Source organism: Dasypus novemcinctus, chromosome Y (assembly GCF_030445035.2).
Source record: "Dasypus novemcinctus isolate mDasNov1 chromosome Y, mDasNov1.1.hap2, whole genome shotgun sequence".
Lineage (NCBI taxonomy): Eukaryota > Metazoa > Chordata > Mammalia > Cingulata > Dasypodidae > Dasypus > Dasypus novemcinctus.
Window position 1 is genome coordinate 2,208,316 of NC_092216.1, and position 13,311 is coordinate 2,221,626.

The 13,311-nt window shown below is 45.7% G+C and overlaps 1 protein-coding gene across 5 annotated transcripts in view; it reads right to left on the reverse strand.

Annotated features, from left to right (window-relative positions):
* LOC139436115 (polyprenol dehydrogenase-like) overlaps positions 1–13,311 on the reverse strand; it is a 268,412-nt gene that overhangs the window by 81,692 nt on the left and 173,409 nt on the right. For 2 of the 5 annotated variants that reach the window (XM_071213454.1, XM_071213452.1), the window contains one exon: positions 141–594. The exons of the other annotated variants lie outside the window; for them this stretch is intronic. In XM_071213454.1, coding sequence (XP_071069555.1) covers positions 391–594 — 204 coding nt within the window. In that variant the 3' untranslated portion in view covers positions 141–390. Of the gene's footprint in view, positions 1–140; positions 595–13,311 lie in introns of those variants that run through there. 5 annotated transcript variants of the gene reach the window in all.

Here is a 13,311-nt window from a genome sequence, read left to right on the forward strand (position 1 = left end):
GCAGAGGGAGTGTGAGGACAAACAAAACAGGAGACCCCCCAAAAGCTCAAGTCCCCAGACAGGACAGTGTATCCTGGAAAGGGCTCCTCTCACCTTAAACCTACCCAGGCCCTCTGTGCTCACCAAGAAAAACCCCACACTTGGATCAGAAGCTTTAATCATTCGTGACACCTGTAATTAATCAATCACATATTGAAACCCATCGCGTATTGAATGAAGACTCTTCATTGGACCACCTAACCAAGGCCCTTCCCAATGGCTCTCCAGTTCATTTCCTAATTGTCTACGTGTTCCCACTGAGGGAAGAGGATCCTGGAATTTTGGACAGAGCCCTGAGGGTGCTTCCCAGATGGAGAGCAGGCCAAGTGCACAGCTCTTCCCTCCTGGCAGCTACCCTGAGACGGCATCCTGGGTTATGTCCAGGAGGCCGGTCATCTTACAACTCCTGGACCACAGCTCCCGCTGCAGCTTTTTGTCGTACGTAACCTGCAGGGATGCAGTTGGCTTCTCATTGTAAAGGTAGCGACCGCCAACACCTTCCAGCTCAGGGGACACGGCGGCATAGACGGAGGTCCAAGCCCCTTCTTCTGGGGTCTGGGAAAGAAGAAAAGGAGTCAAGGGTGAGTCAACTTTCGTTGTGGCGCACACGCCATTTGGCTGCTGCTGGTGGCATTCTGTGTTCATCTCTTGGGATGATAAATTCACGCAGAGAGTAGGAAAGGGCAAGCAAGTCCAGCCAAGGACTGTTCGTTTGGATTATTTTCTTCCTGTTTTGAAATACTTTTTCTCTTACAGGACAGTTACCAAAAAAAAAAAAAAAATACAAACCCCTACGGAGAACTCTAACATATGTCTATCTCCCAAAATACCCAGATCCACCACCAGATCTGCCAAAGTTGCCACATCATCTATCTATTATCTATTATCTATCTATCTATCAATCATCTATCTATCCATCCTTCCACTCATCTACCCATGCATCATCTCTATCATCCATCCATTCATCACCTATCTATCATCTTATCTATCTACCTATCATCTATCAGTCTATCTGTCCATCTATATGTCATCTATCAATCCATCTATAGCCAACTATCTATCTATCATCTATCTATCCATCCTTCCACTCATCTACCCATCCATCATCTATCATCCATCCATTCATCATCTATCATCTCTAACATTTATATCTGTCTGTCTGTCTGTCTATCTATCTATCTATCTATCTATCTATCTATCTATCTATCTATCTATCATCTCTCTGTCTTTCCACCCATCTACCCATCCATCATTTATTGATCAATCTATCTTCACCATCATCATCATCAAATCTATCATCTGTCCATTCACAGAGCCACCTATCCATCCATCCATCTATCCATGCATTCCTCCACCTGCCTATTTATGTATCAATTACTTTCTGAACACTTGCGTTTAGGATGTATACATCATATTCCTGGAACACTTAATGCTGCCATGCACATTTCCTAAAAACTAGGATATTTACTTATGCAATCACCTAAAGTGCAGTTATCCAGCTCAAGAAATTTAACATTGATATAAAGCTTACAATCTATATTTCAATTTTTTCCCATATATGTCCCAAAAATGTCTCTTTGGGCATTTTCTCCTCATGTTAGATTGTTGTTCAGGATCACATGTTGCATTTAATTGTCATTGTCTATTTAGTTGCTCATTCTTTTGTAAAAAAAGAAAAAGTGGGAACATCTGCACAGCATAAATCTTCCATCTCATCCACTCCTAAGCACACCATTCAGTGGGATTAGTCATATTTGCACTATTGTGAGACCCTTGAACAGGGGTCAACAGCCACACACTTCCAGTGGGAATTTTCTCTGTGGCCCCTACCCTTCAAGAGGTAAAAAGATATGACATTCCTTGATGTAAGTATTAATTCTACCTCTCTTTATTACACAGAAATGCTTATTAATTTACTGGAAGCAAATGTGCACTCTGCCTGTGTTGAATAAACAATGAGATGAAACATCATGGCACCAAAGAGACTCTTGGTTTCCATTCAATGAGGCGAGCTCCTGAGGATTCGAGCTTCCATGGGCCATGAACCTATGATTAGAGGAAACATACATTTCACAAAGAAACTTGACGCACAGAAAAGAGATTTCCTCCAAGGCTGATGTATTTGCTCTAGCAGTGACCTTGGAATACACTCTCTTTCTAAGAGTTGGCCATGAGTCACTCCCAGCAACACCTGATGGAAGGAGCAGGGGGTGCCACCAAGTCGAATGGAGCAGTTCTGGGGCTCAGAAGAGGGGATCTGTGGGAACTGAAGGGTCTTTAGGACTACAGCCCAAAAACTCTGAACACAACAGAATTCCCTCTTAGCTTCTTGTCATATTGGGATTAAGGACCCACTCCAATCCAGTATGATGGCGTCTTAGCTAATGGCACCTAAAATGATCTTGTTTCCAAGTAAGATCCCATTCTCAGTATTGGGGATTATGACTTGAATAAATCTTTTTGGGGGGAACACAATTCAACCTGTAGCCCATTCCTCTGAAACTCTGTAATCATAGGACTTTAGGTACACACCAGGGTAGGAACCAACCCACAGCTGAGCTCTCTGGAGGAAAACCTGCTCAAAAGGAGGGTTATTGCAATTGTCAGTAAAACTGTCACCCAGGTTCTTATCATCTGGCCATGGAAAGTTAAAAATAAAAGTGGAAAGCAAAGTTTTTTTTTTTTAATCTACAGCACCATCTGACAGGCGGATATAAAAGCTGTGGTTTTACTAGGAAAAAAACCCTACTCCCCATTTGCATGTACCTCTCCCTAAATTTTAACAAAGCTGTGGTGGGAAGTTGCTGAGTTCAGCTCAGGTAAAACTTTCCTTTGAGTTTTGTGGTCTCATACTCAAGACAGCAATGTTCTACTGCCCACAGAGAAGAAATGGATTTGCCTGGAGAAACTGATGTGTCTATGATTCTAGGAGGAGGAACTTGGGGTTTTGCAAGAGTCCAAGGAAGAAAACAAGCATTATTGGAAATTCCATATCCGTGAGTGTTGAGATGGGTGGGAACGGTTGTTACAGCTTGGATGATGTTTTAGTTTGCTAAAGACTGCCAATGCAAAAATAACAGAAATGGGTTGGCTTTTGTAATGGAGATTTATTTGGGTAAAATCTTACAGCTCTGAGGCTGTGAAAATGTCCAAATCAAGGCATCATAAGAGATGATGGCTCACCAAAGGTTGCTGGCTGGCAGATCCTGGACTCCCGCCACATGGAGGACAAAATGGCGGCTCTCCGTCTGGGTCTCTGCCTTCTCCTCTAGGCTGCTTTCTCTTGGAGCTCAGCTGTGGGTGACCAAGCACTTGGCAGCACTCATCCATGGGCCCACCCTCTTGGGGGCCTCTTTCCATGCCTCTGAGCTCTGCCGATTTAGAGCACACACAGCCTCCAGCCTCCAGGACCTCTCTCAGCTTCTCAGGACTTCTTTCTTTCTGCACTTGCAGGCGATCCTCTCTCTCACATGTGGCAGGGTCGAAATGGCATGTGTCTTCCTTGGTGTGTTTCTGCTTTTCAGTTAATATACAACCCCAGCAAGAGGGGAGAGACCCAAGCTGGGTCATGCCTCACTGATGCAGCCAATCAAAGGCCCTAAGGTGACCTAATCAAAAGTGATCTAATCAAAAGTTTCCTTAATGCAGTCAAAAGGGCCCACACCCACAAGAACAGGTTAGTTTAAGACCATGATCTTTTCTGGGATTCACAAAAAAACTGTCCTCCAAAAGACATGTCTAAGTCTTGATCCCCAAAACACAAATGGCACCTTATCTGAAAACAGGGTTCTTAAATATGTTATTAATTAAGATGTGGTCTAAGTGGATTAGGAAGGGACTTAATTCTTAACAAGGGGCCTGTGAGTTTGAATTGAAACTTTACAAAAACATTATTCTTGTGGGGACACAGTAGTGTGGGTGTGATATATTTATAAATAACACACAGTATGGCATGGATCTGGTGAGGGGTCCATGGTTTTCACCTGACTGGCAAAGAGGTCCATGGAGCAAAAAAAGGGTAAGCAGCAGAAGTACTGATAATCCAGTATGACTGGTTTCCTTTTTTGGAGAGGGGATTTGGACTTAGAGAGGAGCTAGAAAGAAGATGGCTCTGAGATGGAGTAGACATGGGGTTATGCTACATGCCAGTGAACAACTTACATGGCCAGCAAAGACTCACCCACACCTTGATTTCAGACTTTCAGCCTCCAGAACTGTGAGGCAATGCATTCCTGAGGTCAAGTCCTCCCCATCCCTGGTTTTCAGTAATTTTTTAATAGTAGCCCTAGGAGCTAAGAGTGGGGTGGGCTTTGGAGAGGGGACCGAGGTTGTTAATTGCATCTCAGGCCCCTGGGGCTGCCATTTCATGTCACTGCAGGAGCATGTTCCTCTGTGGAGGACCTGAAAGAGGAGGCATCTGCAACTCACACAGGGCCTGAAACTATTTACCAAACATAATGATGAATCGACACACCTTCCAGGGATGGGGATTGTGACTGGTTGTCCAAGAGTGGGGACAGACACATGCAGATGGACATGCTTGTCTGTAGGGCCACTGGAAGGTCAGGCATTGGTATCTCCTCAAAAGGAAAAGCCAGGCTATCTGGGGGGGAATGGGGGAATCCTGTTCTCTTCTGGAAACTTCTCCTACTCTTGGTCTACCACCTCTTGGTCTTGATCATGGCTGGACAGAAGAAAGCATGCAAATGGCTCTTCCTCTGGTGCTGAGTGAGAGGTCCAGCCAGACCCATGCAGTAGGGGATGGAGCCTCCAATTCCCAGGAATTGTTCTCACGTATCCTGCTGCCCACCATGATGACATGGATGGACCTAGAGAACTTCCAGAGTCTGGGGTTGCCCAGGAGAATCTTAAAGTTTTGCAAATGCTAACGTCCATGCAGTGGGAGACATGGTGGGGTGTGCATGAGTTCGAGAGCAGAGGCCACCTCATGCTGCAGAAACCCAGTTCTCTCTTCAAGGTCACTCATAGGGTTGCCCCTCAATCTGGGATGAGCTTTCGTTGGTCCGCCCCACCTCCTCCAGGCTCCACTCTCTCCTGGCTGAGTTCTGCCTGCACCTGGGCAGGATCTGTCCCTGAAGATATCGTACCAGCTCTTCTTCCCTGCCCCTGACTCTGGCAGGGTGGTTCAGGGGACATCTCTCTCCCACCCATGCAGGTGCAAAGACAGGTGAGCACCTGTGGATTCCAGGGAGATCAGAAGGGCAGAAGTCACCTGCTCCAACAGGTTTCCCTGAGAACTCAGTGCTGACCTGTTTACTTCTCACTCTGCTTGGGGCAAAGTGATTGGAGAGGCAGGATGGACCAACTTGGGTTCCCAGCAGACAGAAAGGGTCTCAAATGCACAGGACTCCTGGAGGTAGATGGCTCTGCCAGCCACATAACAAAAAGGGAGTTTCCCACACTATGAACTCCTGCCTCCACACCAGGTCTGTCCCTGTGTTTGTTGCTAAGTATGAAGCAGAATGTACAAGTGATTCTTGTTCTCTTGACCAGGTGCAGAATCTTGTTAAGGGTTCCTTGTATCACTTAGAAGTTAATGCAGCCCCTCCTTTGCAAAGAGCTTCTTAGGTGGGCTCCTGGAAAGTAAGTATCCTGCAAACCAAGAGTCACCCCCACCCAGGCACCAGAGGATGCTGCTCAGAGCACCCACCATTAGCTCAGCTGTGTAACAAGTATTCCTGCCATCCCAGGAGAACGCTCTCTGTTCCATCTGGAGGCAGCGGCCCCTCGTGGGCATTCCCTTTGCTGTCCCTTCAGCTGGATATACTCAGCCCCCTGTTGGGTAGTATTTGGGGGCTTCTATTTCCCCCACATTTTGAAAATCCTCTTGTTTGGGCAACAGTCCTTGTAGCAGGCATATGCCCTTGGAATATTAGGATGGCCATTTTAGAAAGCAAGAGGCGGTCTGCAGTATGTTGGAAATGAACCTGGGATGTGCAAATGACAAGCATTGAACCAAAAATGTGGCAATCGCCCCAGCAGATGGAAAGGATGCAAAGAAATTGTTTGATATTGGTGCTTCACAAGAAACCTCTGCTTGGCTGAGAGTAGATGAATGCTGCTCACACAGCTGGCCAGAAAAAAAAAAGAGGCATACTCTATTCTAACGCATCTTTGAGAGAATGAACCATATCCATTTATTCTACTATCGCTTGCTTAAATAGATAATTGATATTAAGTTAAGAAAACGCAACTCCGATCACTTGCTGAAAACTTCAAAGCCTTGGGCTTACAATGAAGATGGAGGAAATGAGATTTAATGTGTAATTCTTTAATTTCCAAGTGCTTTGACAGCTCATGAAAGGGATAGTTTTATTCATTTGGTCTTTATTATGCCTGATGGGGCTGTTGCATGCATCACCCATCACTGCTGTCACGTCCGTGTGAAAGGCAGGGTACCTGTGATAAATGTTCAGGTGTACATGTGGGTGTGCAAACACACACACACAGAAACACCCATGCAAACATATGCACATATTCACATATGCACAGGAAAACACACTCAAATACTTATTTGCACACATACAATTCTTTTAAAAATGTAATTATTTTGAATATCAATTTTATCAATTAACTAATTAATGTCTCTTCCCCCTCACTGTTTGATCTCATTGTCTGCTCTGTGTCACTTGCATCTGTTCATTGTGTGCTCTCTGTGTCTGCTTGTCTTTTTTTTTTTTCAGGGGGCACAGGAAACCGAACCCAGGACCTCCCATGTGGGAAGGAGGCACCCAACCACTTGAGCTACCTCTGCTCCCTGCTGGTTGTGTCTCTCCTTGTGTTTCCTCATAGTGTCTCCTTGTTGTGTCACCTTGTTGCATCAGCTTGCTGCGTCAGCTCATCACGTCAACTCACCGTCTTGCTCGTCTTCTTTAGGAGGCACCAGGAACCAAACCCAGGACCTCCCCTGTGGCAGGTGGGTGCCCAACTCCTTGAGACACTTCCACTTCTCCACATACAGTTCTTGAACAGACTCATACATGAATACACATATGCACATGCAAGCACATTCTCACATATCATCTTAGCTTCCCAGCTTCTATGACAAACACCACTTACTAGGTTTGTGCCAAAACAGGATTTGACTGGCTCTTAGTTTAAAGGCTGCAAGGTTTGCTTCCTCCCTGGGTTGTGGTGTTCTGGCTGTCCATTGATTCTTGGGTTCCTTGGCTTTCCTGTCACACAGCTATGTCTTCTCTTTTCTCACCTGGGCACTGCTGACTTTTTTTTCTTTTTGGTCTTTATTTATTTTTTTAATGTTACATTAAAAAAAAATATGAGGTCCCCATATACCCCCACCCACTTCCCCTCACTACTGCCCCCATAATAACAACCTCCTCCATCATCATGGGACAGTCATTGCACTTGGTGAATATATCTCTGAGCACTGCTGCACCTTATGGTCAATGGTCCACATTATAGTTTACACCCTCCCCCAGTCCACCCAGTGGGTCATTGGAAGACATACAATGTCCAGCATCTGTCCCTGCAGCACCACCCAGGACAACTCCAAGTCCTGAAAATGCCTCCATATCACATCTCTTCTTCCCACTCCCCACCCTCAGCACCTGACTTTTGGCTCCTGGCTGGTTCCCATGGCTTTCTCTATGTCTACATAGCTTCTGCTTATAAAGGCCTCCAGAAACCTACCTTAAGACCCACCCTCATTCAATTGGACCACACCTTCACTAAAAACAACATCTTCAAGAGGTCCCATTTGCCGTGGGTTCACACCCACAGGCGTGAGTTAAGAAGGTGCTCTCTGGGATTCATAATTCAATCTCCCGCAGATGCACACGCAATCATGTACACTGAACTTTAACTTTTGATATCTATGTGCATCCTCTGGTGGGAAGACGCCAGAGCACTGGGAGTCCCGGGACCTGGGTTTGACCACAGTGATGCTTTCCTCATGAGACTAGGAAGACCCAATGAAGAGATGAGTGAAATGCTGCCGCCAAAAAGAGAAATGGCTCCAAACAGTCACCTCTGAGCATGAAGAGGGTAATGGCAAGTATTACATGCCAGGGCTTGTGCTGAGTGCCAGCACAACCATTTCACAGAAGCAGACCTGTGGCTCAAAAAAGTTGAGCAATTTGCCCCCTCACACAGCAGATGGTCCATGAAGTTGGGATGTGAAACCAGAGCCACTGCCTCTCATCTCTGTCCTTACCCACAACAAGCGCTGCCTCCCAGGAATGAATCAGAAAAGGTTGCTATGAAGAGAGAAGAGGAATTGCAGGACGGCTGTGGCAGCTGCGTAAGGAGAAGAGAGGGTTGGGCAGTTCGATATTATTCATGAATTCCAAAAAAGATAATTGAATATGTTGGTAAACTGGTCTGTTCCTTTGGGCGTGATACCCTCTGACTGTATTAGATACAGATGAGATGTCTTTGATTATGTTAAAATTAGGACTTTGATTTGACCGTGACATTAGGGCATGCGGGATTAAGTGCCCACCCCCTTGGTAGGCAACAGACTCTCACATGGAAGTAGAGACACCAAGAAGCAACTACACGGGAAAGAGAGAAGGCTCCATTAGATATGACAGAGACCCCAGGAAGAGGGATGAGCCTCATAGTCAAAAGCTGACCTTGTGAAGAGAGCAGAGTAGCTGAGCCCAGAAAGAAATAAACCCAGGGAGAGAGATGAGCCTTATGCCAGCCTGCAGCTGAGATCAGAAGCTGGGACCACAGAGCCTTAAGATGAAGGAGGAAGGCTGAACCCTTGCAGACGTTGCCCGCCATCTTGCTCTAACACATGCCAATGACTTTGGGTGAGAAAGGACCTCTTATGGTACCCTGAGTTGGACTCTTTAGGGCCTTGTGACTGTAAGCTTCTACCCCAAATAAATACCCTTTATAAAAGCCAACAGAGTTCTGGTACTTTGAATCAGCACCCCTTTGGCTGACTAAGGCAGAGGGTTTCCCACAGAATGAGCTCCTGCCTCTGCCTGCACAGTAGCCTCCATATTGGGTCTGTCCCTGTGTTCATTGCTGAATATGAACCAGAACGTACAAGTGATTTGGGTTCACTGACCAGAAGCATAAACTCATGAAGGTCTCGATGTAATGGATGGCTGTGGCAGCTGGACCCCTTTCAAACAAGGCCTCTCTTTTCAAGGGAATGGGGAATTAGACCCACAATTATCCTCTGTGTGAAGGGACTGGGGAGGATGTACTGCAGAGACACAAACAGCCGTCCACTGGAAGTTCCCTTCCCAAACCATGTCTATTCCCCATCAGCTCTGTAGCTTGTTCTGTCTGTATTAGGAAAATCAGACGGTCCACTGCAACCAGAGTCTCCCCACACTGATGTGAATGATCCCACGTATGACACCTGCACTGGGAACTCCTGACGTCCAAGCTCTGCAGAGGGGACCTTCATGAGATTTTCCCCAAATGAATTCCCGGGCCGTCTCTCATGATACAGCAACTCACAGAGTGTACATGAGGAAGAGATAAAAGTTCCAGAATGTTATTGTGATGGTTATGCAAAGGTATCAACTCAGCCAGGTGATGGTATCCAATTGTTTGGTCAAGCAAGCACTGGGCTAATTTGCAATACAAGAGCAATTCATGGATTTTAGTAAGGAGTTGAGTGCATAGATGGCAGGTTATGTCTACAATCAACCAAGGAGATTACTGTCAGCAATGAGTGACGTCTCATCCAATCAGCTGATGTAAAATGACCTTGAATAAAAGGGTCAACTCAGACCAGCAGAATATCTCAGTCTACAGATAAAATCAGGAGTTAAAAATGCTTTTTGACCTGAATAAAAGGGGGAAACGGGAAGGACAAATGAGTTTATATGGCTGTGAGTCTTCAAAAAGAGCCGGGAGGTTATCAGAGGGGTTGCCCTTAGGCACACCTCAGCAGAGTCCCAGACAGATAAAGTAGATACAACCCCGGGTATTGGTTCTTCTGAAGGCTACAGAGACCCACAGGTTCTATGGTCATGGCAGATGGAGTTCAGTGCCATGTCAGTTGGCCCTACTTTGGAGTTTGTGTTTCTGTGTGATGGAGCTGGATTCAGATGTGATCTTTGTTCAAAGGCCTCTCCTGTTACTTTTACCGGATCTGTAATTGGTGCTGGGGTTTAATGTATACCCAGGACACCTGAATCTCTGGACTGACCATGTGATAGCCAGACCCTGAGCCTCAACAGACTTGCAACTCCTACACTCTGGTTTATTGGACTTACCCCATTCAGTTAAAATGGAGGTGAAGAACGTCAACCACCACACCAGGGAGCCAAGAATGCCTACAACTGAAAGCAGGAGGATTTCACCCAGCATCCATGTGGAATCTAAGCCCCCTCTTGATACAGATGTGGAGTGGACACGGTCATCTTAGGGTCCACAGGATGGAGGAATAGAGTATGGATTAGAGTGGACTTACTGATATTCTATTCATGAACTATTGTGATTAGTAATCAAAGAAAATGTGGCATTGGTGTGGAGAAAGTGGCCATGGTAGCTGCTGGGGGTAGGGAGTGGGAGGAAAAGATGTGATGTGGGGGCATTTTTGGGACTTGGAGTTGTCCTGGGTGGTGCTGCAGGGACAGTTACCAGACATTGTATGTCCTCCCATGGCCCACTGGGTGGACTGTGGGAGAGTGTGGGCTATGGTGTGGACCATTGACCATGAGGTGCAGCAGTGCTCAGAGATGTATTCACCAAATGCAATGAATGTCTCATGATGATGGAGGAGATTGTTATTATGGGGGGAGGAGTGGGGAGAGGGGGGTGGGGGATATATGGGGACCTCGTATTTTTTTAATGTTATATTAAAAAAATAAATAAAGACAAAAAAGGGGGGGGGGGAGTGATTTCGGCATTTAGAGAGAGCATTTCCATCTCTACATCAGAGAGCCAGTGTTTTCTGGGAACTCATCAGAGCCCCTGGCTTGCAGTCTTCCCTATGGAATTTGGACTTGTGCATCCACATGGTGGTTATGTGAGACAATTTTATGAAATCTCACACTACTTACAGATATTTCCTATTGTTTCTGTTTCCCTAGAGAACCTTGACTAATAGAGTTATATTGTCCTCAAAGCCATTTAGATGAAGGCATGAGCCTGGAGCTTTCTAATGACATCAGAGTTCTCTTTCTCTCCAAATTCAGCCCCTTCCTATCTCCAATAAAACTTGTCCTTGCAAGGTTCAGCCAGAGCATTGTGTGCCCTGAGGCCCCCCAGCCCTCTTCTGATGTCCACAGAGCTCCACTCAAGGTGTCTTCCAAACAGGTCTCACAAATACCCACATGGCCCCTACAACATACCAGGTCCTGGAAAAGACTTCATAAGGTCACTGGCATAACGACACTGTGATGTGGAGCCTGGCATTAAGGCTCGATATTAAGTGATGCCTTGACCTCAGATAAATTGGGACCTCAAGTGGCTTAACTGCAAGTTCCTCTCCCTGCTTTGCTCCCACAGAATCACGTCTCACATAACTGTGGGAAATAAAAACTGGAAAGAAAAAAAAAAGAAGCAAGCCCTGGGAAGAGTGGAACCCTGAGCCCAGGAAGAAGCAAGCCCTGGGAAGAGAGGAACCCTGAACTCAGAGAGAAGCAAGACCCTGGGAAGGAGGAACCCAGGAAGCCTGAACCCTCGCTGATGTCGGCAGCCATCTTGCTCCAACACGTGAAAATAGACTTTGTTGAGGGAAGTAAATTATGCTTTATGGCCTGGTATCTGTAAGCCCCTACCCCAAATAAATACCCTTTATGAAAACCAACCAATTTCTGGTATTTTGCATCAGAACCCCTTTGGCTGACTAATACAGCCCACTTCCTTCAGTTCATGACAGTTGGGTGTCATGGGTGCTGCTATCACCAGAACTCAAGGGTAGGAAACCCTCCCTCAGCAATGGGGTGAGTATAACAAACACTTGGAGAAAGGTATGAATACTGCCCCATTTTACAGAGGAGGGAACAGAGGCAGAAGAATGCTAAGAGATGTGCCCAAGGTGAGGCAGCTGAAACCGATGGTGCTGGACTTAACAAACCTACCCTACCCATAAGCATGATGCCATACTTCCTCTCTAAATTCCTGGTTTATTTTGCTCTATCTCTCTATTCCTTTCCACTCTCTCTTTCCCCTTAACTCACCTTTCTTCTGTGTTCCTATTTGTTTTGTGTTCCTACTTACCTAATGTCTTAAAGGTACAAGTCATGACCCTCTGGGCACAATACTGAGAACACAGTAGGGCAGCTTCACCAGACAGCCTACAGAACTACCACAGAGGCTAAGAAGGCAAACCCAAGGGGGAATGACTGTTTCACAGACCAGCACAGAACCACCTTCACTCTTGGCCATCTTCTGTTCTTTTATTTTCACGTACTGACTCAACATTTCAAACCAAGGAAGTCATGTTGGGAAAAGACCAATATCCAACAGCCATCTGCTGCATGACCTCAAACATCCCTGAACTATCGCATTAAAAATGTTGACAGAATGTCATGACTAATGAGCTCTTGCTTGGGGATGTTGATCGTGAGGAAACACATGCTTCCCTTTGTCATCCCCAAGCGCGCTCTGCACTGTCCTTGCCACCCAGCTATGAACCGAGCTCAGCTCCCCGGTGAGGAACCTCAAAGCTCATCAACGCCTGAACCGCGTTCAAATGGCAACAAGAGTGGTAAACAGGTGACATTTTCTCGTTCAATTATCTGAGGAACAATAAATAGGAACACAGTCAATGAGATCCAAAATTATTTTTCCCCAAAGGGAAAACATACATTGCGTGTCTGTCTCTAAAGCAATGTCCCCCTGAATTGAATTTTCTAAGTTGAATACGGAATTTTACAATCAAACAAACAGAAATTGTCCCTAGTAAGCACAGTTCCCCCAGTCTCTCTTTCCTCCAGACCTCTAGTCTACTTTCTGTCTGTATGAATTTGCCTATCCTGGATCTTTCCTATCAGTGGAATCATGCGCTATTTGTCCTTTGTGGAAGATCTCTTTTAGTTAGTATAATAGCTTTAAGGCTCATCCATGCTGCAACATGTATTCCTTTTCATGACTGAATCATATTTCATTATTTGGATGGACCTCACTGTGTTGATGCATTCATCTTCTGATGGATAGTTGCGTTGTTTCCACCTGTTGGTTCTTGTTAATACTACCGCTATAGACATTGGTGTACAAGTATCTGTTCAAGTCTCTTCCTTCAATTTTTTGGGGCATATATCTAGGAGTGGACTTGATGGGCATAAAGACAGCCATCACTTCTGTTGAGGAGGT